The sequence below is a fragment of the Aulostomus chinensis genome, chromosome 5, assembly GCF_037954235.1.
Source record: "Aulostomus chinensis isolate RoL2024-O1b breed Wild chromosome 5, RoL_Achi_v1.0, whole genome shotgun sequence".
NCBI classification, from domain to species: domain Eukaryota; kingdom Metazoa; phylum Chordata; class Actinopteri; order Syngnathiformes; family Aulostomidae; genus Aulostomus; species Aulostomus chinensis.
In genome coordinates, this window is record NC_141324.1 from 22,607,948 (window position 1) to 22,634,407 (window position 26,460).

Here is a 26,460-nt window from a genome sequence, read left to right on the forward strand (position 1 = left end):
TCCTGGCTCTATTCCACAGCGGCCATTGTTCCAGGAGAAGGCAGGTGAATCTATGTTACTACTCTCCTCAACCTCAATGGAAGAGAACGTGTTGTGTACTGTCCAAACAGAACCAATAGAACCACACTGGTCAGGGTGGGAGTGAAACTGACATGGGCAAGATCACGCAACGCGTTTTTTTAAAACTTTTTTCTCATTGTGTTGTCATCACGCAACTGTGGCAGCAATTCCATACTCATGTCGTTCCCTATTTACTTGTTTCTTCTAATAAACCACGAGAGTGCTGCGTGAGGACTACAGGTCAGCTCTTGGATCCACGAGACCTGCATTAGAACCCGCACAGCTGAGGAGACTCTGGAGGAAGAGATCCAGTACAGTTTGACTTGTGTTAATCAAATTACATTCAACATCAAATTAAATTAAAAAAAAATACTCCTTCGCATTGCGTGGGGGTTTATCAGCAATCAAGGCTCAGCAGCGTGACACGATGCTGCATGCACTCGGTCCAGTCGTGTTAAACAAGTCCTCAGATGATTAACTGGCTTCCAACAGTTCACAAACCTACACGAGTGTTTGTAGAAGAATCTTGATTTTATTGATCAACTAAAATGAATCAAAGCTCAGAGTGCTGCTGCTGTATTGCAATATACTGATCATGTATTGACTTGTGATACGTACAAAATAAAAAAAATGCAACAATAAAAAGTGCTTCAAATTTGTAAATGTTTTTCAAACGACTTAGTGCTTTACATGTGTTATAGTAGTGGCTTCACCTTATCTGAAATAATGGGTGAGTGTGCTGGGAGGTCTCTGGTCCTCCCAGCACACTCTGTAAACACTCCCTCTTCAGCCCATTGAGGGAAATGCACTTGTTAAGGCAGATGAGTTAGTAGTTGAGCACCATGGTGAGTGTAAACTACAGATGACAGGGACCTGCTTGCGTGTTCAGACCTGCATTCTATATTTTTGTGTGAGATATTCTGGGCATTTAAGGGGACGTAGTTTGACTTGGACACACCCAGAAACACAACCACTCTCTGTAAACAGAAGCGGTGGGTTTATGGGCATGTAGACAGCAGATCCAGCCACAGGTGGCCAGTTGATGCAGGTGTGAACGGGATCTTCGTGTCCAGGGGTCAAGACAAAGCACCATGTTTGCCATGGTTTAGGAGAGGAAGTAGAATCTGCTACCATCCAGGGGGGACCTCAGCTGCTGTCCGGAGCTTGGAGAGTAGAGGGGTCGCCACTTGTTTCTCCAGATGACGTAACAGAGTCGGACCACCAGCAGGACACAAGCGAGCACCAGCAGGATGACTGACGGGACAAAAACAACAGGTCACAACAACAATCATCCCTGGCAGGCGGTTAATGATGTCATCGTTACACATTCTAACTCTGGTGATGTCAGTGTTTGATATTCAACTCACCCATGAAGATGGTGTTGGGCCGGGGGTCATCGGGGTTAAAATGTTTCAGAACGTTTCCAAGCAGAGCCACGATCACTACAGGGTAGACCGTTAGGATGTTACGCACATAGCGGTCCAGGGCCCATTGCTCCAGGATAAACCTGCACACAGACACCAGCACCTGTTACCTGGCATTTCCAGTGATGGGTATGACCCCGCCCCCTGGTGCTAACAGACATGTAGCAGGTTAGCAGTTGGACACTATAGCTGTCTGGCTGAGCTCGGAAACATTTGGTGACATCACCCAAATGATCTCCACTTGAGCGCCAATGTCACATGGTGCGGCGAGAACAGCGAGGTGATGCAACCGTTGACTTTTGATCAAGCTGAGCAATGGAATCTGTTTGTAGAAGTAAAGACTCAGTTTGAGTCATACTGGGCACGCTCACTTCCTCAAACACGCTTGCTAATGAATCCAGGCTCCCATGACGACTGGGCACTACATCAAAACAAAGCAATCATGTCAACACACACACACACACACACACACAAACACACACACACGTACGTCTTCATCTAGGAACATGCCAACCTCTGTCACACATGGAGGCGGTGCTCCATCAAAACCTACCATCCCACCAACTCAGCAAACAGGATGCAGAGGCAGGCTGTTGCTGCTATGCTCCTCTCCACCCCCCACAGGTGGAGAACCAGACAGAAGTTGATCAGAGAGGCGATGGCGGTCCATGTGGTGTAGAGAGCCAGACCGTTCTGGACCTGCAGATGGGATCACTGGTATTGTTGAGACCGGCCCAGGCTGAAATCTTTGTAGCGTGCACACACACTGCAGCTTACCCACCAGCCATCTCAGACAGAACAGGTCTTTAGGGTAGTAGGTCTGCAGCCAGAATCCGTAGTGATATGTGGCGAAGCAGCAGAAGAACAAAGTGCTGATGTTGGTGATCACGATCATGACTAACACAACCGCCGCTGCCAGCATCATCCTGCCGGGGGACAAGAGAGAGAGAGAGCGACGCAACCGCGTTATTACCAGTGGACATTCTCACAGCAGGATGGCTTCATATACGGGTTGTCTGAGGGTGTGACAGTGTGGACACGCTCCTTCATGAATGCACTCATGAGCCTGTGTTTCAGTGTTGTTTGTATGTTTCGACATACTCTCGATCCCACAGCAGCAGCCATATCATGTTCATCACCAAGTTGGCCAGCCAGCAAAAATAGAAGCCGTAGGGCAGCAGACACTGAGCCCAGGATCTATTGAGAGAGAGAGAGAGAGAGAGAGAGAGCGAGAGAGAGCGAGAGAGAGAGAGAGAGAGAGAGGATCATGCTTTCAGCTGCCAGGTCTGACTGCAAGAGGAAATATTCAGGATCTTTGTTTGTTTACCCTCTGAACACATAGAAGGTGATGTATAGAACCAGGAGAGAGAGCCAGATGTAGATGACGGCCCAGATGGAAAAGGTCCAGCCTGCCGGTGTGATGTCAGTCTCATAGCGGGCCGACACATTACCTGTGTTGGAGAGGAAAGGACCTGGAAGACAACACACACATTCAAGAGCATGAGTAAGATCCTAAACCGGTGATGGGTAGCGAGGTCTGGCTCCCTGTCAGCATTCCAGCTCTTTCCACAGGAGCTGGGCGGAGCTGTGGCCAGTTCCTCCATGCCACACTGGGAGCAACTTCACCAGTAGGAGGATGGCGCATTGTTATTCTGAAACAGGAAAAGCTTCCAGGCTGGTCATTGTCTGGCTGGAACCACCGCCTTAACCAGTCCAGTCCCAGTTTGCCCAGTTCACAGATTACACAGGAGGATGTGCAGAGCCCCCTTTCATTTTTTGCAATTTGTTATGAAATTATATTGAGTAAGCGTTTTAAAAAGGCAACTTGTGCATGACTTTAATTTCTGCAAACTTTTCAATGTAAAATATGAATTAGTAATATCATTACTCAATAAATTGACATTTCTGTGATACTTCTGTCACAGTGAGCAGTTGAAAACATGTTTTTTTCCCCCAGCGACAGTGACCTTTGACCCTCACATTTTTCCTGTTCATAAAGTTTGAGAAAATTTTTAAACCAGAATTCTCCCCAAGTGTCACGAGACGTCCGATTCATGAGGCCGGGGCAGAGGAACCCCACCCAGAGGTGCTAACGTGTGGAAGGTCTGCTGAGGTCCCAGCTGGGGGGGTCCTCTGGTGGCCCCCTGCTTTTGCACTCCTGAGTCTTAAAGCAGCGCCGTTCAACGGTGACGCCATCATGTGGAAGACACACAGACGAACATGAAAACTCTCCAAGACGTGAAGAGGAGTTACTCAGGGCGGTTGCTACTATGGTCAAGGGTGTGTTAGCTGACTCATGGGGGGGTGCAGTCCTGGTTACTGGGCTGACGTGGGTGGTGGGGGATCAACGCTGCAGCATCACCCCCCCTTCCCCCACTAATGCAAACACTGATCCCTGTGTATGGATGGAAGTGTTGTGAAGTTTGGATTAGAAATTCAGAAAGATAAATAGTCGCGCTTAACAAAAACTATGGAAACTTGTAATTCTGGGCAAGAACACACACCAACCATGGAATCTGGAATATGGAGGGACAGTAACTGATGTAAATCTAGCAATGGAACATAAACAGCAGAAGATAGTTTGGGTAGTTCTCCTCTCAACTCTCCAGTTAGATGGGGGAGGGGTCTTCAGTGTCAACAAGAGGGGAAAAGAGTATCAAAACACTCCAGGCTTCCTTGAACAACTTAGACCAGAGCTCTGGACTTGGACTGGATGTCGCCACACCCTGACAAACCACTGATGGCTGCAGATGCTTCTCATTTTTGCTTCCTAGAACATTAACAGATGTTTCTGTCTCGTTCTTGTAGAACGACTCGCGGAGTGAAGCCCGCTACCGTAGCGTTCAGGGAGACAAAACCGAAAAGTGTCACCAAAAAAAAAGAACTTGTAACTGAACACGGACCACAGAACCAGCAGGGCTGTGACGTCATTCAGAGAGAGGAAAAATGTAGCTGGACAACGAACGGGTGTCTTCTACTTTCATCGGTACGGGCCCTTTGTCTAGTATGTTAGGTAAGAGAAATCCTGCTACTGCTAGTTATGCAATTAAGCGAGTAAACCGGTTCAACAATGAAGACCAGTCATAGTTTTTTTTTTTCTCCCATTAAATAGTCCGTTTCATAACCAGCGCGGACGGAGAAAACGATCCGCCGTATCACGATTTTAAACAGAATGAAATCCAGTCAGAGGAGACAGAAAGAGAACGAAGTGAGAGTTAAACTTCGTCAACTTCGGGAGTTTTAACTGCAGAACTTGTCTGAACTCACCTCTGCCCGCTCCAGCCAGACCGTTAATCACTAGGACGGCGATAAAAACCAGCGCGCACAAGAGAATCACAAAGATCCGGAGCAGACTCTTGTCCTTCATGTTGGCGAACGTGTCCGTTAGCTGGTTTGACAGTCGCTACTGGCAGCGGAGCCGAGCCGAACCCACCGGGGACTGTCGGACAATCGCGAGCGCACGTTGACGAGATGACGCCTCCACGTGCGGCAGGGAAACGCCCTCCGCCGATGACTTCTTTAATTTTGGAAGCGCGTGCCCCCCCCCCCCCCCCCCCGTGCCAACCCGGTTCCCACGAGCGCGCGTGGAGCCATACTATAAGAACACCGGGCAGGTAGGCACGACCCGTAATTTCTGTGCGTTTTCTTGTTGTTATTCTATAGTATTCAAATATCTTCTTTGTACAGTTTGAGTCGGTCTCACGGTAGCAGATGAGGACCTTGTGAATGTGCCGCTATCGTGAGATAACGAGTTATTTACCTCACTGACGTCACACGCTCACCATTTAACCCACTAACTAAAAAAATAAGTCACTCCCTATTATCAATAGTTTGGAGAAAAACAAAACAAACTTATCGTCACGCATTACTCGTCTTCATTTAGATTTATGTGTTCTTATTTATTGCAAACAGGTAATGTACAAGTATAAGTTGGCTTCATTGTCACCAAGGGATCGAGCCCAGGGCGAAATGCCATTGCACAACTCAAGGCCTGATACAACTATCACAATCGGTCGCAATTATTACAGATTGAAAGGAATAATGGTACACTTAAGAATGTCGTTGATTGAAGGGCGGGGCAATGATTTGTGACGTCATAACCACGACACTAAACGTTTTATGTCATCGTTATTCACCTAAGAGCCCCAGACCCCAGAACAAAATTACAACTTTGGTTTTTGTATTATGCACAACTTTAGCTTTTTGCGTCTTTCAGCTTGTTACTAAATTGCGTCCATTAGGAGTCTTTTTTGCTCTGAATTACTTGTTGGTAGATATGTGGGACACAATTTCGTTTTCATGTGGAACATAGAAACAACAAAGCAACCTGAATGGTTGCTGGATCATTGAGTCAGACATTTCTTGCTTCGATCGATGGATATGCTGCATACTCAAATAGAGAGACAGGTTTTTGATTAGCTTTGCCGTCAAGCAACACCTCATCAAGACCAGCTCTTACTAGACTGGACTGTCGAATAATAGTGACATCTATCTGGAATCAGTTTGCTGATGTCTCCAGGGACCACCAGCTCCCAGCTGATACTGCTTCGGTGGTCAACCACTTACCATTCCAGATCAGCCCCGTCAGTTTGTCTCCTCCCTCTTCCAAAATTCCTGACGTGACCTGATGTGCTCTTCCTGCTGTTCTCGTCTCTTGAATGTTTTCCAGCTCATTCCTGAGCACATTCTCTTTCTGAAAGCAACACCCATCAGAGTTTGGGAGGGGGGCAGGAGTTTATTGACACACTAATTGGACAACTACAGCCCTCAACAGGCCCGCTGCTGGTCACACACCAGCGCTGTGGACCGATGACATAAAAAAATAGGACTCGTTTGTTGCCTCAAATGAGCAAAAAAGGCAGCAGTGTTTCATGAAAAGACCTCGCCATCTGTGGGGAGGCGTGAGGGAGGGATTCTAAGGAATACCAGAGCATTCTGGAGTCACAACATCTGTAAAACATCTGCGGCTGAGAGGTTGATTCTACAACACAACACTGATACTGAACAGACCATATGTGATAAAACGGATTACTACATCTATCGAGATTCCACCACAACCAGTTGGATGCTCAGTAATGTCCTCCAACAGCTGGCTACTGTTGTCTTTAGCTAACTTGGGTCAAATAGGAGCAAAGCCTGCAGTTGTTGGGATTCTTTAATACACACTGGTACGCGAGTGAGTACTGGTGGAGGGGCGGTGGCCCACCCAGCACAAGAGGAGAGGATCTGTGGGACACACACACAGGACTCGTAGGTAGAACAGAAGCAGCCTCATCAAATCACTGCACTCACACGTTCACCTGGGTGCTGCTATGTTACATGCGTCTCAGTAGTCGGGATGAAGGTCAATATGCGCGCGTGAGAGTGTGTGTCAAGAGGCCTGAGGGTGGAAGCAGTCCTGAGCCTCGGTGCTGGGGTTGTCATAGTCCTTGTGTATGTCCAGAGGTCCGTACTGACTCTCGAGTACAGCCAGGACTCTGCTCTGGACCGAGTCCACCTGCTCTGCTGGACAGTACTCATCCAGACTGGACCTGAAACACACACATGAGCAGACATGACTAATCACCACCGGGTGAACTCATACATGCGTTTGTGTGCAGCTGCTCACCTGGACATGGTCACCAGTGTAGGTTTGGGCAGCCGCATCAGAAGCAGGTGAACAGCTGATACGAGTCGGTCGATCTCCTCGTCGGGACTGATGTGGTGAGGCAGCTCAACCGAGTCACAGGTCAGGCCTGCCTGGTGGACCTGAGGGGGAGGAGGGTTGAGACCCGGGAGGTGAGACGGACACACACCTGTGACTTAAGTTTCTTCCCTTTTATCAAGTTCATCCCCACCACGTTTAGTTTTGCTCCTAGGTGATATTTTGCTGCCAGGATGCAGATGGCAACGCTTGCAGTGATTGGAGCATCCCGTCAAATCTTTAAATCCGTCAAATCTTTAAATCATTCACGAAAACACACATCAATATAACCCATGATGAAGAGGTCAGCTGGACATGACGTAGTGATGTCACGCTCCTAGACATGATGGAGCACAGGATGCCTGATTTCACTGGACAGTTTAACTGCTGGATGTTTTCCAGAGTGAGTTGACCAGGCAAGCATCATAGGTTAGACTGTATTCTACATATGCCCATCATGGTTCTGTGTAATGACTGGAACACAATTACATAATTCCAGCTGCTAGAGGAACATGCATCTCTTCTTACCATCTCGTAGTCCGGGCAGGGGTTTCTGGATTTCAGGCTGGAAACCAGTTGAGCTAATGAAGCCATGCTGAGGACACATGAGAGAGACCGTGAGACAAAACTCTGTAGACTGACAGTGTTACAATCACATTCCAGCTTATGAGGGTTTGTTTGTGTGTGTGTGTGTGTGTGGGGGGGGGGGTCGCATGACGTCATGGAATAAACACAACGATGACACATTGTAAGAATCGTTGTCAGTGACGACTGATCTGAGTTTGATGTGTAGAATCAGTTAACTTGAATTAGAATTAGAAATAAAAACAGGTTTTGGTAGTCGAACAAGTCTCACCCGGGTCTGCTGGCCCAGCGTCCAACAGTCTCGTCGCCATCGTCCTCTAGCAGGTCTGCGAATGCTGCTTCCAGGTCCTCCAACTGATGGATACGATGGTCCACACACTCATCAAGCTCCTCCTAGGCACACACAGACATGGAGTCGACAGAAATTAGTAGAAGTGAATTTAGAGTCTGTTCTCCACATTCATATATTAATATATTTTATATATAAAAGGTCATGAGATGGCAGATAGCGGCACATTTGCTCAGCCATGTTGGGACACTTCCTTCAGCTCTTCCTCTCCTCCTCATTCCTATTATTAGGAAACACTCATAAACTCCTTATCAGGCTACTGCAGCTAGTCTCCATAGACGCTGCGCTGTGCTGTGCTGACAGCAACGAGGAAAACTGATTGTATATCGCTCGTATCAGCTTCCCTGCACTACCTCCCTATCAAATCCTTCTCCTCACCTTCAAACCCCTGAATGGTCAGGAACCTTATTATCCCACTGGAACGTGGCTGTCTAGCGAGGATGGTTTCTGTTAGTATCATTAGGGCTCAGCTCAGCACAGGCACCTCACTGATGATGTCACTGATGCTCAGTAGGTGGGTACCAACGATGTTCTAGGCAGGTTTAGTCAGCCGCCGCAGAACCTTCCTGTCAGGCCCATTTATCATGTTTTGCGAGTCAGGATTCTGTCCGTCACACACGTGAAGGGGGTGGGAACAACACACAACAAACAATTGACAAGACAGACCTCACTGGCATCTGGACGGGGTCCTCTGAAGCTGTAGAGGTCCTGCAGGATGGCGTATTCTACCTGGACAGAGACAACAAGAAAACCTTTAACCATGTTATGATGTGAGTGACAGAGATGAGACATTTCTGTTCTTCAGGATCTTCCATGAACAGCGTGTGAAACAGTTTCCATGTCAAACTAAACATAAGGATAGTTCACATGTGCTCACATTAAAACTAAGCACTAGAAACATAAGGGAGGTACAGCTGGTTTGCAGGTCCGTCATGGTCAGCTCTGTTATTCATTCACACATCGGCTCTTATGCAAGAAGCACTTGTTTGTTCTGAAGTGTCCCGTGCGAGTGATTAGCAAGGTTCAGGCAGGCTCCTACTAAGATAGGGCAGGTGTGGAGGGGGTCGACTGATATTCAGGTAGGCCTCAGGTTTATGAGTGTCAAATGAGAAGAAGAGATGAGGCAGCGAGAGATGTACCTGAGTGTACAGCTCCTTGAACGGATTCTTACACGAGAAGAAGTCCAAGTCGATGTCCAGGATGTAGGGCTCTGACTCGCTGAGAAGGCCACACGTCCTCTTCACCACATAGTTGGTGGATCCTTCCTCATCTTCATCACCAATCCCCACTGGCCTTGTCTGACTGTCGTTCCGAGCTTCATCTTGGGCTATCTTGTGGGTGTGGCTGCCCTCTGCTGGTTGCAGACTGTAGGCAGTCCTCAAGAAGGCCTGGGAGCAGCTGGCCTCCCCGCCATCTGAACACTCTTTTCTGGGCCTCTTCGCTGACCATCTGTCTGTGTGCTCAGCCGTCGTCTTTTCTGAAATTCAATTAGATTCACTTAAAGTAAATGAACAGGATTGTCACTTTGACACTGGGTCGAAAGAACTGTATAAATCAGGTGGTAAACTATGCATGAGTGTTGCGGGGATGGAGGGAATATAGACGTAGTAATATATATTGCAATGAGATACAAGATGGATGAATAGCTTTTCACTGATAAGAGTCTGATGTTGCTTGAGAAGAATGTTATTTATACCACAGTCTGGGTTAACACATGGTTCTGACTGCCTGCTGCATATAAATGAATGACTAATAAATGAACACAACAACTAAGTAGTTGTTATTAACTTTGAATTTTGCTAGCTTAAAGTTAGCTTTCCCGCTAGTCGCTGAGCCACGGCTCTACAAGCTGAGCGATTCAGATTTATCTCCCGCTGCTGTGTCGTATCGATCCATCCTATTTACGAGAGTAATGAAGAACTCTTTCACTGCTTAAGTACATTGGGGAGTGAGAATAAATTTCCCAGGTGTTCCCATAGAGACGGAGTTATGGCTTGTGCAGGACTGTGATTACAAAACACATGAAAATACAAATCAATGATCTTAAATTTTTTCCTCTGGCAAGTGACCATGGAATAAGCGTATAATGCTCTTTGAGGAGGCCACGATCAGGAATTAATGGATCCCACAGAGGGACCCAATCGTTCATTCAGTCCTGATAACAAACAATAAAAAAGTTTTTTAGGGTTCCAAACTATTGACCATATTTGAGGGTGTATATGTAAGTAAACTAACATGAAGAAATGTTAACAAAAAAGGGGTGACATCCACTCATTTTGTGATGATACCACATGTTTTGTATGCTCAAAGTCAAGCTCAGTTTTTGAGTTTAGTTCGTTTTAATTTAGTTTGTCCATAGCTGATGAGACAAGAGGTCCTTCTGCTGTCCTCCTGCCTTCTATTAACAGTCCAAGTTCATACCTGTACATGACTGGTGACTTGATGGAACTGGATTGACTTTGACCACATTCAGCCGGAGCGGTTGAGAGTTCTCCAGCTGCTCCTCAGGAACATACAGACCATCACTGAGGAAGTAGTGGTCTTTACTGGTCACCCTGTCAGACGGAGAGGAAGAGGAGTTCATGAGAAACCAAAAATGTTGTTCTACACTCCGTCCTTCCACTCTGTGCTAATGTACAATATGTCCCACCTGATGGTGGTGGTGGATGAGTCTCTGCCGACAGTCATTTGGTGCTCCCCCTCCGTGATTTGCTGAGCCCAGTATGGATGAAGCCAGGCCACACACGACACATGGCCCGCGTACACCATGGGCATGATCCAGTTCTCAATACTCAGCTCACTGGAAAAGAGACAGACGCAGTGACTGTTGTGGCCGTCTCATCTACGCTGCTGTTGAAACACATTAGCTCCATAAATTGAGGAAACACACACACAAATACACACACACTCTTATCAATATAAGAACACATATGCCAGTTTTTAAAACATGCCAACGGTGCAATCAGCTATCAGTGCTGAACTCACTCGATCCTCAGCATGAATACCAACTGCACCCTGCTCCTGAAAGAGAAAGTCACATTGTCTACTGGACAGAATACCTGAACAGCTTGTCCTTGTCAAAAACTGTATCAGCAGACATGTTGACAGGGATGAGCAGGTCTGGATGGGAGTCAAAATGAACCATCTTTATGTCCCTCTGGGGGAGGTGTCTTGATGCAATGGCCCGATATATATGACACACCACCTGGTGGAGACAGGAACACTGACCTTGTAAGCCATCGGGCACTTTAATAAAGCAACCACAAGAACTTTCCCCAGTAACCAGGAAACTTAGAGGAACTACATAGTTTGCACTTCTGATTTCATGCTTTGCCATAGCACCAAAAAAAGTATTATGCCTTTCAAGTAAAATCCCCCTGTTGCATTCTTCACGCCTCAGACATGGATTCTCTGCACGTTTAACTGTTCTTATGTCTCATGCTGTTGGGCTGTGTGGCAGGTTGTTGATTTTATTGTGAGCACACTGAGGCTAACAGCTAAGTTATGTAGCAGCACAGTACTAGACGTCGGTCAGGCGAGGGGGGCGTGGTCCGGTACCATTTATGACCCACGTGGTTGACAAGTGTCAAATTAAACACATCAGCTATTAAACGAGCCTGCTGCATTTGTTACTGGTGGTTAACAATGTGGAGTTACATTAACATTTTACTGTCTTTGAGAGACTCTCTTAAGGCGTGTAGGGATCAGCTTTCTCTCCAGCTAGCTAACATCCATTCATGCAGCTCTCCGCCAAAGAGAAATACCAGCAGACTTACATCGTGGTGGTCTTCGACTATCCACACCGGCAGGTCCTTGTAGAGCCTCTTCAGCGGAGCAGAGCTCATGGTGGACGGTACCGTTAGCTTTAGCGTCCTCCAACCGTGCGAACAAAGCTTACATTCGGCTGCAGGTTAATTCATCTCGTTTTCTGTATGACAGAAACTCACCAGGCTCGTTAATGCGGGTTTAGTGTTGGAAACGGTAATAATAATAAGACCCAGCAGAACGCACTGGAGCCACACACCCGGTTAACACTGGTGAAACACACTGGTAATTACACCCCTTCGAGCGTTGTTTTGGTGCTGCTTCTTCTTCTTCTTCTTCTTCTTCTTCTTCTTCTTCTTCTTCTTCTGTGGAGTTTTACTGTAGCTGGTATCATTGATAATGTATTAGCGCCATCTCCTGGAGCCTCTCAACCCCTACAGCGGGATCTTACGTGTTCGTATCGTCCTCGTTATTTAATACAGTGCGAAAAGATCAAACTCTGGCCCCTAATCTTTCCATTTACTCGTCCTTCTTTTAGATGCATATTTATTCCACTTCATGAACAATGCAGTGTTTATTTACAGTTGGGACAGCAGCTTAAAAGTGCTTTACTGATACTAATCGGTCCAGATTGTGGAACAAGAGATTATGCTGTAAAGTTTACAAATCAATGATACATGTTTCATATAATTGACCTTTTATCATCATAGTAAAAAGCAGGTCCACCCAGGTGCATGCTGGTCCTCTGCCTGCCTCCATGTAACCTCGGGCTGCCACAGTGACACCAAATGCCCAAACAAAACAAGAGTAAGGGTTACACAAAAAGTAAATATGGCAAACGTGAAAATCATTCAACCGAACAAATGAAACCCAATCCAGATTTTGATGCAAAAAAAATTTCTCATCTGTGTTTAGAGGATTTAAAGGTATTGCAGGTGTCCCCTTTTTTTCCCCTTTCTGGTGCTGGAATGAGTTTCACGGATGTAATATATTCACCTTTCATTCCATAATCGTTCAGGGAACTAAGGGAAAGGCATGTAAAGTCAACCCAAATTTTTTTTTTCCAATAAAAACACACATTGAGCCACCTGCTTCCTATGTGATGGTATTTATCCAGTATGTGCGTGAGAGGGTCTGCTGTATATCCCCGCTCCCTCATCTTGGTGAGAGCAAGGGCAGGCTTTGATCACTCACTTTGGAGGACATCCTCTCTGAGATGACAGCAGGATGAGTGGAGGGAGCAACACGCTGGAGTGAGGAAGGAAGGAAGAGGAAACCCACAGCTGCACACGAGCCAGAAGACAGAAGAAGACCAAAGCACAAAGTAAATGTGCTTCAGCTCAAAGAACCAGAGTGATGGCGACGACTAGAAATGATTGAGAACGCAAAAAGTACTACATACGGTCGGGGTAGAGGTGATGCTCGCGCTATTAGCTGGGCTCCAAAGTGACTGAGTTCAATTATGCATGTATGTGCCGACCCGTCACACAGATAAATATAAGAAAATCTGAATGCATTTAACTACATTAACATCCAAAGTATGCAGGACGCCACACTTTGTAACTGTACCTGACAACTAGCATAAATCAGGCCACAAAAGATGTGAATCATAATAATTATGGAGCCCAGATTTAATAAAACAAAGGCAGAATGAGCCAAAACAACAAATAAATAGATAAATAAAGGTTTGAAAGTGAATGTCCCTTTTTCTAAGGGCAATGACCCTTAGAACTGAGGGTTCAAGCCAATCATTCAATTTTCAGATGATTCCATACCTATAATGTGATTATTAGTCAGCGATTATCTTCCGTTTCTGCTAAATGTCCCACTTAATCCCCCACACTGCACCCACGTGAATGCAGCCAGGTTTAGAATGTAGAGACTGTTACATGTTGTCACTGGTCGCAGCTCTTCAATACTTCTAGGGCAACAGCAGTCAAGCTCCTGTGCTGCAGAGAGAAGATGGGGAGGCTGGGAGTGAGCTACGTATGATAACGCCAGCTTGTGCCTGGACAGCAGCCAACGGTGGTGTCCAGCAGGCTGCACCACACCGGGTTTGGACCTAAAAAAAACCAAAAAAAACAAATCTGTTTGGTTTGGTAGCTTGCGGACTAAATTTAATTGCGCTTTACCAGAAAATTGACGTAGTAATCCGCTTCTAGAAGCTACAGAGTGGCTCTTTGATTTATGTAATTCCATGTGTGTGTGCGCCAGGCACGTTTATGATGGATCGCTTTAATGAAATTTGCTCTGTACTTCTCATCTATTCACTATCTCCCCCACTGTTTCCCATCTTTCTCTGTCTTTTGCCCTTTCTACTGACTCTCCTTTATACTGCTTTCATTTCACACTGCCTCAGAAATGAAAAAGTGTAAATTGTTTCCCCCCCCTATCAAAGGGATGAAAGGAAGGATATGCTTGCCTTTGCTGATTGCATTCGATTGAAATTGAATGGAAGAACATTGATTTGGAAATTCCTGAATCGTCCCCCCCCCCCTTCACCAAATAACATCAGGCGTCAGAGTTCAAAGGGACTGATTTCAATGCAGTACTTGGCGAACTCACTTGTGTATACTGTGTCCTCTGTCCTGAGAGAAAAACCAGGACAATGTTGTCTTTTGAAGACAAAAAAAAAATGGATCTGGGCTTGTGAGTGTCATTCGTCTCAAATATGATGCAATTTGTGTGATTACATATTTGCTCGAATAAAATTATTGCTTAGTTTTTTTTCTTCTTCTTATTTTCACAAACAGACCAAAGGTTCGATCGATTTGAAAGAGGCCACCAGCCTTCATGATGGTTTTGCCTAAAACTTTCACAGCGACGGGACGTACCAAAAAAACACACGTTGGCATAAAACACTCGTGTTTTTCTTCTTTTACGTGTTAATATCAGCTTGGGAGAATCTCGCAACTTCACAACTCAGTAAATAAATCCATCTCCTGAATCTATAACTGACAAAAATACATTTACAAACCATCTGTTTGCATAAAAATATAACTGTGATTTAGCAAATCAATTCATCCTAGAAAAAAAACTCTTTCAAGACTGCTCGCAGTCAACCCTTGAGTCCATGGATCAGACGAGACATGAAGGGGTTGAAACTTTAACAGATGTATTGCCTCTGTTTGGAGATGATGTGTGTGTCACCATCCCTGTCTCGTGCTTCCTGTTTTATTTTGTAGTCATGTCCTGTCTTCCTGACCTCCCTCCTGTGATTACCTTACGTGTCTCTCCTGGGTGATTGCACCACCTGTGTCTCTTTTTCCCTCATGTGTTTAACCTCTGTGTTCCCCCTGCTGGCGGTTGGTCCATTGACGTGTTTCGTCGCGTTGTTGCGTGTGATGTCGTGTGTTGCGTGTCTTTTGTTCATGGTGTCACTAACCACATTTCCGAGTCTCAAGTCACCAGTCTCCAGGAAAGTCGTCAGTCTCCAGTCTCAAGTCAAGTCGTCAGTCTCCAGCTCTCACGTCATTCTCCAGTCTGAAGTCAAGCCTCCAGTGTCCTCGTCTCAAGTCTCCCTGTTAAGCAATAAAGACTCTTTTGTGCACCATCCTATAGTCTGCATTTGGGTCTACTTCACCCCTCACCACCCACACGTAACAGTATGAATGCATCTGTCACGACCAGCACAGTCACTTCCAAACCTGCACGAGTCGATCGGAGAAATACGAGACGTCGTCAGCTGAATGTGCAGAAATATGCAGGGAATCACAATTTATCAGGACCCCAACAGCAATATTAGAGGGACTTACACATACAGACTCAGTCAGGTCACACATTCTACCCTGACAAATATATTTTTTCAGGCTCTTCCAAAGGAATAAATAACTCATGCCAGTAATTTCAGTACTTGGAAGATATTTTAAGTTTGAATATCATTATTACACTTTTCCTTGACTGATTACTCCTCTTGACATCGCACAGACCTGACAGGAGCTCAGGGGTGCTCAGCATCATAGTGCAGTTATTTGTGTGAGTGTGTGTGTGCAGCTTCCTCAAGAAACATGAAAAGATGGGGTAAATGTGTATCGTATCTTTAAATGATAGAACGTGTGTGAATGTGTATCTGTCAGGATTTTTTTTTTTAACGTTTTTTCACTTGATGATGCGCCACTCAAGCGGAGCGTCACAGATAATACCAGGAATCAATGAAATCCTGGTTTGGATGGTGTCAGACAGCCTGGAGGAGACCTGCGTTTTTGGACACATCTCATCTTCTGTCCCGGTTCAGGCTTGGCTGATCACACTCAATTTTCTACGTGGTCACAGCAGAGCAGCGCGTTGGATGTGTGAGTGTGTGAAACCACTGGATCAGAGAGCAGCGGTCCAGCTAGACAACAGGCTGTCACAGATCTAAGGGACTGAGGACACAACTGAAGGAAACACAAAGTGAGACGCCTCTGCTCACTCTGGGAGGGGCCACTGGGAACTCACAGATTCTTTATTTAGAGATTTTAATTGTAATTAAGTTGTAATGCCTGCCAGACTGTCCCTTTCAACCTCTTGCTCCAACAATGCCACTCCTTAACACACACACACACACACACACACACACACACACACACACACACACACACACACACACACAAACTCATTAAATAGACTAAATGTGCTGCCATGGTTACCGTAGTTCTGTATATAGAGGTTGCTAATGATCATGGGGAATAATCAAGGATAATAATCCTCATCAAGGTTCTGGCTGCGTCCCCTCATTGAGTTTACCTGAGACTGTGTTGGACGGTTGCTGCCTCTCTGTCACCAGCTCCCGTCTCTCAGAGACATTTATCTAATGGCGCTATTAGGAAACACTTCCATTCAGTCCCTTCTCACAGAGATTTCTGTTTCCTTTCAGACGACTGGGGTCTCTGTCCTCACTTGCTGTTTGGCTGATGTTCTTTTCTTTCCCTCCAAAACAACAACAACAACAACAACAACAACAACAACAACAACAACAACAACAACAACAACAACAACAACAACAACAAGCTATATGACATGTCGGCACTGGCCACCTTTTAAACATCAGCAGTGGTCAAGAATTTCACTTCATGTCTAATTTATTTTCCTGAATGGACCCATTTTTTGAATGTTTTTGCTCTCAATGCGTAATTGTCAATGTTTTGCAAGTCATGTCATTTTATCAGATTTTTATCAGTTTTGGCCGTTTTTACATTTCATTTTAAAAAAGATTTTGAAACTTTAGTCAATGGAAATCTTTTTTTTTTTATTTTAATTTTCCATCATTCAAAACGCTACTTCACTCTTCCTAAACAACAATGGTCCAAACTATCAAGAGCAGCTTTCAAAGATAACCTTTTTTCCAACTCTGTATTTAAGTATTTTGCCATTGAAACTGCACATCCTTTATTTTAAATTCCATCTTATTATGCCAGTAAATGTTTTTTTCACCTCCACTCATTCTCATCTTTGGCCTGTATCTTTTTGAGGAGTTTTTAAAAAAAAATTTTTTTTTTTTACTGGCATCTCTGCTCATGCATTCATTTTGTATTTCAACTATTGCTAATACCCTTCTGCAAGAAAAATATCAACTGATATTGCACTTGTGTTCAACCCAGAAAATATGAAAATGAAGCTTGGTCTCTCTTCTATTCCGTCTTACATTTTGATGCACATTTTCATGAATCACATTTCCCTGTGTTGGGTTTTTTTTTTTTTTTTCCTCCTGAGATTCTGGTTCCTCTCATGTCTCAGAGAAAGTTTTCAGTTTGTGACCAAAAGCCACGAGTTTATTGATGAACCAAGCTCCTGACGTCCGGGATTCCGGCTCTTCTCCTTCAACGGCTGCTCAGAGAGATGAAGTTATGTTATAATTTCTCTCCAAATCCATATATGCTGCTAATACCGTTGAAAAATATGTGAACAAAGTATAGTGCTGAGATTTACAGCTTTCATTTAAAAGTCCACTGATTAAGGATTTATCCTCGACCGGACTGAAGCGAGTCACTGCGGAAACCAATCAATGTACAACTAATTTCTCCAAACCAGGTCACACTGGTGTTTTTTTTTTTGTTTTTTTTTTTGAGTCCCCCTCTTGTGATGAAGACCTCCATGAACGAGGCTCTGGAGAAAAAGATCCCATACAAACAAGTGTTAGTCGTTCATCAGAAGAGGAAAAGACAGAGGAAATGAAAAACATTAGATGGAGATTAAATTCATTTGTTGCTGGCGCAATAACCTGTCAGATGGCGCATCCCTCCATGCTGGGAAATTAAATAATCAATTACTTTAATGGAGAACTCAGATGGAAGTCATTGTACTTTCAAGGCTTTGTTTTAGATTACCTCTCAGACCTGGATAGCTCCACTTGTGTTGGGATGAAATATATGGATTACAAGGCCACAATTTCCTTTTGTGTTGCATGACAACAAGATAGATCCTGTGTAGATGTTAGGTCCCTGCTGAGCTACTGGAAAACAGTCCATGAGCAAGGCTGAGATGGATCAGTTTAGTCTCGACCCCCATCTGCGAGCGGGGGCTCCACTCCGCTGTGGGGTGTGGACCCAAACCCAGACACTTTGTTTTTTAAATAAAAAGGGGATTTAGTGTCACCAGAGGCGAGGTGGAGGGGGCAGACCAAATCCAGTCAGTTTGTAAAGCACCAAGTCACAGCAAAAGTGATCTCTTAACCCTTTAGGAGTAGAGCAGCTCCAAAACCACAATCTTTCAATTCATTTAAACCCATGGTTCCCCATGAGCAAGCAGCGAACCAGCGGCGACCAAACCCTCTCTCTAACGAGCAGGAACATGGGGGTGGTTACAGATAAAAGACAGTGACAGTGACAGACAAAGAGGCAGGGTCAAAGAGAGACAGAAAGAAGGAGGAGCAAGAGAGTGATAGACAGACATGGATGGGGGGGTGATTGAGTTGTTTGTAGGACGCTGAAAGACGACAAATACGAGCAGATTGTTTCAGGAGTAGCCGCTTTAACCTCAGTCAACAGTTTAAAACCACTGATTGATAAAGCGTCAGACTACAGCCTTTTTTCAGACTTTGCTTTTCAGCCAGTGCGTTCCATCGCTTCTGCACTCCGGACGGGCTGTTCAGGTGGACACCCGCTCAGACGTGACTGGTCAAAGCTGCCCAGAGGAAAACTAGAAGCTTCCCTGTCCCAGCATCGTCTCCCTCGCCCACAGATTCTGTATTTGCATTCAAAATCAGTTTTTAAAGATTAGAAGCACGCTAGTGAGCTGCTGCAAGCAAAGACAACAAGGCCTTTAAATCTTCCTCCATCTTGGCTTCACCTCTGCTAAACAAGGAAGATGTTTTTTTTTTTTTCCAGAAAGAGTCACGTGGGTGGCGCGTGACGATTCATACGTCACGAGCGATAAGATTCAATCAAGATAGTGGTGTCATCGTGTTCAGAGAGGGCAGGACGCATCTTCACCACTTACAAAACGAAAACTGCTATGAGATCGACAGGTTGATGGAGTAACTGCCTCGTTTTAGATGTCTAGAATGTAACAGAACCGTCATGGAGGAGCCCTCTGCTCGCCATTATATCTTGGCTCCGGATCCCTGTCAGTCAGGCGTGATGTAACACATAACTGCTTCGTGTCTGCAGGATCAAAGTGAAATAATGAAAATAGGATCAGATGTAATCCAACAGGCAGGAGGTAGAGAGGGACCAAAAGAAATTGCGAGAAAAGTATAAATATTACATTTGGAGCAGCAGAGATGGAGTTTAAATGAGACACAGATGGCAAATCATGTCCTTAATCTTCATGTTTAAATGCTCAATATTTAATCAGATACCTTCTAATTAATTACAAATTGTTTAATGATATCTCCCAGTGATTAAAGGATTATCCTCTGCTTTGATTATAACCTCCAAACATACACATGAGTAGATTTGAAATTAATCTCTTCCTTCCTCCTTTTGTCTTGTAACGATTCCAGTCAATCAGCTTTTCCAAATGTGGCTCATCCACTGTTGAACCTGCGAACGCACAGCAGCAAACTCTTCATCTGGTGGAGTGTGTGTGTGTGTGTGTGTGTGTGTGTGTGTTTGCATGTGTGTATGTGTGAGTGAGTATTTTTCTTATTAACAGATGTGGCACTGATGTTGTGCTATTAACTGTACAATGTGGTTTGTGTTGAAAAATTTTCTCTCTCTCTCTCTCTCTCTCTCTCTCTCACACACACACACACACACACACACACACACACACACACACACACACAGAGTTTGTAGCATTCATGTTTTATGTTGAATCAATGCCTTCATGACCACAAACAGAACTTTCTTCAACGCGCCTCATGGGGAAACTCAACACGGTGAACAGAATCCCTGCTGCCACCTTGTGTCTCTACTGTGTAATTGCAGGATGAAGCAGCCGCGCCAGCAAACAACAGTGACGATCCCATGAGTTTAGGCCGGCTGTGACGTGGGCCCTGCTTTGGTCTGATGTACAACTTTCAAATTACTTGTGTGTATGACACACAGCAGCGAGCGTCAACCTCTTGACTTTTATATACAGTGTGTACTGTATATGCATAGAGTCTACCTGAGGAGGCGGGGCAGGCTAGTGAATGGATCAAGCAGCAGCTGCAGCAGCAGTCCACACGGTAACCTTTTTAACAGTTATATTCATTATTATTATTATTATTATTATTATTATTATTATTATTAATCAAGGCTTCATATGATGAGCTTTCAGCATAAAAACCTGCGTGAAAAGCTCCAGAAACTGGATATAGACGGGACTGTTTTCCATTTCCAGATCCTGTGTGTTGTTGAGCTGTGTGTGTATTGAGCATATTATATTAGTCTAGGATATGAGGTACCTCTTATGTCTTTCATGTATGGGTTCTATATCTATTTACAGCAACTGGGATACTTGGTCTCATACAGGAGCTGCATATGCACCAAACACTGAACACTCACAGTTGGAGAGTATTCACATTAATATCATCATATTTGCATCATATCTTGGAATATTGAGGCAAAAACATCCCTGGATTCTTGTTCTTTGTGGGTTTTTTTGTTTGTTTGTTTTTTGCTGTGTAAATGATCGGGTTGCAGGTTGCACCACTCACACTTCGCTGCTCTGACATGAATGTGCGTTTTTTTGCCTGCTGCATCTCCATCTCCGTGGTAACTAATTCCTGTTGGACCACGCAGAACAAGGCCCTACACAGTACATGTGAAAAATAACATCATTGTAATCCTTTTTTTTGTGATTAATTGTCTGGTTGTATTTCAGCTGATTCAGTTGTGCGGTGCAGCACAGTGAATGTCTGAATCAGGTCATCTCATTACATGTACCATTAACTTCACCGAGACTTTGTATCAGGACCTTAAATGGGTGAATGATTATGCAAATGCAGAGTGCACAACCTATTTCCATATCTCTAGTAATAACGCACATACAAGCATCTGCATAATGGAGCGGTGGAATGAGCGAGCAGCGTTTATGTGAGTGTGAAGGTCTCTCCGCTCGTCTGAGGGCTGTCCAGGAAGTGTCGGAGATAAGTGAGGAGAACAGAAGGAGGGTCAGGTGATCTTAAGTGCTGGAAGAAGATGATGACGGAGAAGTGGTGTTTTCAGGTGGGAATATTCTCAGATGCCAAGACAGCAAGTCATGAAGGGATGCGTGGTTTGGAAAGTTTCTCCTGTGAAATTTTAAAGCCGAGAGTGAACCAGAGGAGAGTGTCTACAGAAACCAAGAGGAACCGGAACCAATTCAGCGTTTACGCCAATGAACAGAAACACACCTGCGGAGGGTTGGATTTATGTTTACTGCACAATCAAAATATGGTCAAGTCAAGTTAATGTTATTTGGATGGCACCAAATCACAACAAAAGTTATCTCATGGAACTTCACAAGTAGAGCAGGTCGAATGCCACACACAGTGGTGACCAAACCCTTCCTTTTAACAGGCAGGAATGTCAAACAGATTCAGGCTCAATGGGGACGGACGTCTGCTTTGACCGGTTGGGAAAGAGAGCAGGAGAGCGGGGCAGAGACAAAGACAGATAATGGAGGAAGACAGATATGCAGAAGGAAGGAGTGGGACAGAGATAAAGAGGGAGAGAAAGAGAAGAGACTGATTGACAGACGGGGACGTGAGCAGGTGATGGTCAGTAGGTCTAGTCTGGAGCCTCCTCCAGCAGCAGCATCAATCAGGGATCTGGGGAGTGAGGAAGCAAAAAGGCCAAAGAGAAGAAGAGGAGTTAGTAACACATTTGAGTACAGGAGGAGAGAGAGGAGTGAGAGGAGGAGAGAGAAGCCCAGTGCACCATGGGAGATCTCCCAGCAGCCTAAGCCTACAGCAGCATATCTAAGGGCCAGCCTAAGCAGCCCTAACTATAAGCCTGATCAAAAAGGAAGGTTTTGAGTCTGCTCTTAAAGGTAGAGAGGGTGTCTGCATCCCGGACCAAAACTGGGAGACGGTTCCACAGGAGGGGAGCCTGATAGCTGAAGGCTCTGGCTCCCATTCTACTTTTAGAAACTCTAGGAACCACCAGTAACCCTGCATCCTGGGAGCGAAGGGTTCTGGCTGGGTAATAGGGCACTATGAGCTCTGTCAGGTATGAAGGAGCCTGACTGTTGAGGACTTTGTATGTTAGAAGGAGAATTTTGAATTCTATTCTGAATTTGACAGGGAGCCAATGCAGAGAAGCCAGTACAGGACAGACATGGTCTCTTCTACTAGTTCTAGTCAACACGTGGGCAACAGCATTTTGGACCAGCTGGAGAGTCTTTAGGGACCTACTGGTGCAGCCTGACAGGAGGGAATTGCAGTAATCTTGTAAGTGACAAGCCTGGAAGTGACAAAGGCATGGACTAGTTTTTCTGCATCTTTTTGAGACGGGATGTGTCTGATCTTAGGAATGTTACGTCCTGGAGTTTTGTTTAATGTGGGAGTTAAAGGACAGAGCCTGTGGTGAATTAAAGTTCCAAAACACTATTAAACAGTATTTAGAGGGTTCCTGATATGAGAATGACAAGAATCCTCCTCTGATCAAAGCCAGATGACTGGAACATGATCGTGCTCAGTGTTGGATGAACACGCTGTACTGTCATCCAGTGGAGCAACTGGCTACCGTCAAATTACGCCTCCGTAGTGCTCTCTCCACCAGTGATTTCTCCCAACAACTCAGCATCTTCCTGAGTGGCTGATGGGACAGACAAACATTCATTTCACCTTTCAGTTATATTGATGCACAATTAAAAATAACAATCTGGGCCTGTCAGTGTGAAGATCACGCAAAAAAACAAAAAAGTACTGCAGATCTCTGCTCATTCCTCTCCGTCCTTCTAGAGAGTCAGCATCAAGGACATATTCAAAGCATCTACGTGGGGACAAAAGACGTGCTGGGAACATTTGGTAACGTTGGCTGAAGAAGCCTCATCTTCATCAGTGCGAGCTTGCAGAAGATGAGATCCTGACTCACCTGCTGCAGTCTCCCTCTGCCTCCCGCAGCCTCGCCTCCTCTTTGGTGCTCACACCGCTGAGAGTCGTGGGCTGGAGCTATTTTTATGTTCTCCATCTCTCTATTGTTAACCTGATATCTCGGCAACACCTTGAGGGAATTTTTCCAAATTTGGTAGAAACCTCCACTGGGACTCAAGGATGAAGTGAAAGGATTTTGGTGGTCAAAAGGTCAAGGTCAACTGTGACGGGCACACTTTGTTAAACCAGGATGAAAGGCCCTGCCGCACGCTTTCTCTCTTTCTTTCAGTTTCTTTTTCGCCAGAGTTTAACAAATCTCTCCTGCTTGAATCAACCTGTTTGTGTTTTTGACCAACAATATAGTGATGTTTCAGGCCATAGCGCAAACGGAATGACAAATAGATCAGAAGGGTTTGTTTTATTAATTTTTGAGAACTGGGGCGATTCATAAAACATTCAGGGCTGCAGATGATGAGACTAAAGATGCAACTGGTGTTTGGTAAATTACATTTTTCCTGTAGTGGATGGAATGTCTGCTGTATGTGTGCCCTGGAGGGGCTGCTGATGAAATGTGGAGTCAGAGAGTGATGGAGTAAATGTAAGATTCTCTGTCAACAGTTACCAGCGAGTATCTCTGCCATCCAGAGTGACAAGTGGATGTCGAGCTACAGTTCTTCCGTATCCTTCTTCTATACGTCCACCTTGTAACACACTTACCCTGTCAGTCAAATTCAACGCCGCACAACCATGCCATCATGAGCCGTGATGCAGTTCTGACACTTGTCCTGTTTTGTTTCAGTTCCACTTTATGAGGGTTTGTAATTCAAAATGTGCAGTTTAAATGAAACAGTCGCGACACAGAGGATCAGCATTCTTGTCTACTACCTCCAGAAGAAAACAACTGTGATCAGTTCATGCGTGGGATGTGATGGTGGGGCTCCGGCTCAGCTCACTTGTCTGCAGGACACAGTTGCCGGGACTTCTTTGAAGACATTAATTACATCCCATCATGTCCAGCTCACATGGCCAAACCCACCTCTAACACCCATGTGGCCCCATCGATTGAGCCCGGCTGAATGCATGAGGCTGTAAAAGGCAGAGTGTGTGCTCAGACTAAAAATAGGTTGTTTTTTTCCTGCCAAAAGACTCCACTCGAACTTGATCAATACGCCTCTCTCAAGTAAAAAGCTCGCAAAGCACACCTGCCGAATTCTCTTTTCAGCCAGCGACATCAAAGCCAGACTTCTCAGTCGCCTAATTGTTACACTAGTGTGATAAATCCATACAACTGTATGTAGACCTGCCAGCAAGAGGAGGGACATCAGTCGTCTTTGTTTCCTTGAACTTGATCTGAGTGAAACAAGATCAGATGATCTATTTATGCCTGGAAGCAAGGGGAACACACTGATTTAATGCTATACAGACACACAGACAGACACACACATACACTGGTGTGTAATTGGATTTGAGCTGGAGTGTATTTGTCTTGACGCCGCATCACAACTGAATAAAACCTTGCATCGTCAAATGGGTCGAACAGGCAAAGATTAGACAGCCAACAACCGTGAGTCAGATTCTTTGTTCTTTTTTTTTTTGAAAAACAAATAAAATAGAAACCCATCCAAAAAAGCCTAACAAATACATGACTGGATATAAAACACGCATGCATCCATCCTACTGCATGCATGAATTTATTTACATGTATGTACCTTATGCATCTATGATAGATATTAGACTCTTACTAGTAGGACCAGTTACACGTGGATCATCTGTAATTCATTAGCCTGTCCCAAATTGCGGCTCACAATATCTTTCATTTGAACATGAAGATGTGTTTTTTGGACTCCACCAGCATCCACTCGACTCCACGTCTCCAATCTCTTGGCCCTACAATAACTAGGAATGCGAGGCTCATGATGAGACTCCAAAAACCTTGCAAGAAATGAAAGAACTCAGTCCTCAAATGATCCTAGAAGTATGAACAATTTCATTTTATTTTTTTTTTACCATTGAAATATAATGCGTAAGGCAAAGATAGCCTTTTAAAAGAACTATGTGCTCGCAAGGGTGGCATGGCTCAGAGGTAGAGTGGCTGTCTAGCAACCGGAGGGTCGCTGGTTGGATCCTCACTGTTAGAAAATATGAAGACACGTTTTTGTTTTATTATCATGAAGGCTTAGCCTGATGTAGAATCGTATGATAGTGTTGTGACCTTGGTTCAGACCAAAGGAATGAAGTTTGTGCAGGTTGTACCAGGCTGTGCTTCCACTCCTGAGATAAGAAGAGGCCCTGGACAGTGAGGAGTCAGCGTCCCTACGCTTCCCCCGCACCTGTCCTTGATGGAGGAAGGAAGAACAAAGGCGTGGTGGAAAGCCACTGAGAAGAGGACCTTTGCATGTATATGCTTGGAAGACACTGAGACTGTTCTGTGCAGATGTAAACCTTTGCCTGCACTCCTTGCTGCAAGGAAAACTTTAATTGAGATCTCTGTCTCAGCCAAAATACAGTCTTTATCCTACAGAAATAATTTCCTGACACTCACTTCCCGGGGACCATGTCCAAGTACCCTTGAGCAAGATACTGAACCCCTAATTGCTCCTGATGGCCCTGCGACGGACTGGCGACCTGTCCAGGGTGAACCCCGCTTCTCAGCCCAATGCGTCCTTGTTCACACCTTTTATGAAAACCTCCAATGTTTTTTGTTTTTTTTTAGACCTACATAGTCAACATGGAGGCGATAACAGTGAGAGAAGTTGAATCTTTTCCTCACTCAAACTAAGCGGTTAGCGTCACCAGGTGACCTGGAACTGCAGCTGAACCCTCCTCGACTGCTTCCCTGCCGTCTGTGGCGTTTCATTTCTGTCAGTTAATCGTTTGCAGTTACTCACCTCCTCGTGTCTCTTTAAGTAATGAGCCTGCGTCAGTGATGGGACCAGTCTCATTACTGCTGTTCTCTTTTACAGCACACACAAATAAGTCAATCAAATTCTAGCTCATTTGATTTATCTAACTGGGGGAGGAATAAAACCTGGGGGGATCGTTCCAATAATAATGTTTGAAATACACAGAGACAGACGGTAGAATTCTTTTTCATATCGAATACAGGGGGCTGCACAGTGGTGCAGTGGTCAGCACTGTGGCCTCACAGCAAGAAGGTTCCGGGTTTGGGTCC

The 26,460-nt window shown here is 45.0% G+C and overlaps 2 protein-coding genes across 2 annotated transcripts; both read right to left on the reverse strand.

Annotated features, from left to right (window-relative positions):
• Positions 1-523: 523 nt before the first annotated feature.
• LOC147261754 (uncharacterized) lies at positions 524-4,961 on the reverse strand. Its single transcript, XM_086205011.1, has 7 exons — positions 4,752-4,961; positions 2,812-2,956; positions 2,586-2,681; positions 2,266-2,410; positions 2,038-2,183; positions 1,428-1,567; positions 524-1,314 (listed from the first exon to the last, which is right to left on the reverse strand). The coding sequence occupies exons 1-7, from the start codon at positions 4,849-4,851 to the stop codon at positions 1,166-1,168; spliced, it is 921 nt and encodes a 306-aa protein (XP_086061137.1). The 5' UTR covers positions 4,852-4,961; the 3' UTR covers positions 524-1,165.
• A 989-nt stretch (positions 4,962-5,950) lies between these two features.
• On the reverse strand, positions 5,951-12,220 carry c5h5orf22 (chromosome 5 C5orf22 homolog). Its single transcript, XM_086205012.1, has 10 exons — positions 11,878-12,220; positions 11,161-11,306; positions 10,752-10,901; positions 10,523-10,656; positions 9,241-9,578; positions 8,768-8,830; positions 8,024-8,145; positions 7,696-7,762; positions 7,093-7,232; positions 5,951-7,015 (listed from the first exon to the last, which is right to left on the reverse strand). Exons 1-10 carry the CDS (start codon positions 11,944-11,946, stop codon positions 6,856-6,858), a joined length of 1,389 nt encoding a protein of 462 aa, XP_086061138.1. The 5' UTR covers positions 11,947-12,220; the 3' UTR covers positions 5,951-6,855.
• Positions 12,221-26,460: the final 14,240 nt, after the last annotated feature.

What these genes read in the sequence shown, in the direction of transcription:
- LOC147261754 (XM_086205011.1), bottom strand. Translation starts at nt 4,851, where the DNA reads ATGAAGGACAAGAGTCTGCTCCGGATCTTTGTGATTCTCTTGTGCGCG. An exon ending in ACCTTCTATGTGTTCAGAGG is followed by an intron (nt 2,682 to 2,811) that starts GTAAACAAACAA and finishes CTCTCTCAATAG; the next exon opens with ATCCTGGGCTCAGTGTCTGC. An exon ending in GCCCAACACCATCTTCATGG is followed by an intron (nt 1,315 to 1,427) that starts GTGAGTTGAATA and finishes TTGTCCCGTCAG; the next exon opens with TCATCCTGCTGGTGCTCGCT.
- c5h5orf22 (XM_086205012.1), bottom strand. Translation starts at nt 11,946, where the DNA reads ATGAGCTCTGCTCCGCTGAAGAGGCTCTACAAGGACCTGCCGGTGTGG. An exon ending in TAGTCGAAGACCACCACGAT is followed by an intron (nt 11,307 to 11,877) that starts GTAAGTCTGCTG and finishes TGTCTCCACCAG; the next exon opens with GTGGTGTGTCATATATATCG. An exon ending in CGCTGGGCCAGCAGACCCGG is followed by an intron (nt 7,763 to 8,023) that starts GTGAGACTTGTT and finishes ATGTGTCCTCAG; the next exon opens with CATGGCTTCATTAGCTCAAC.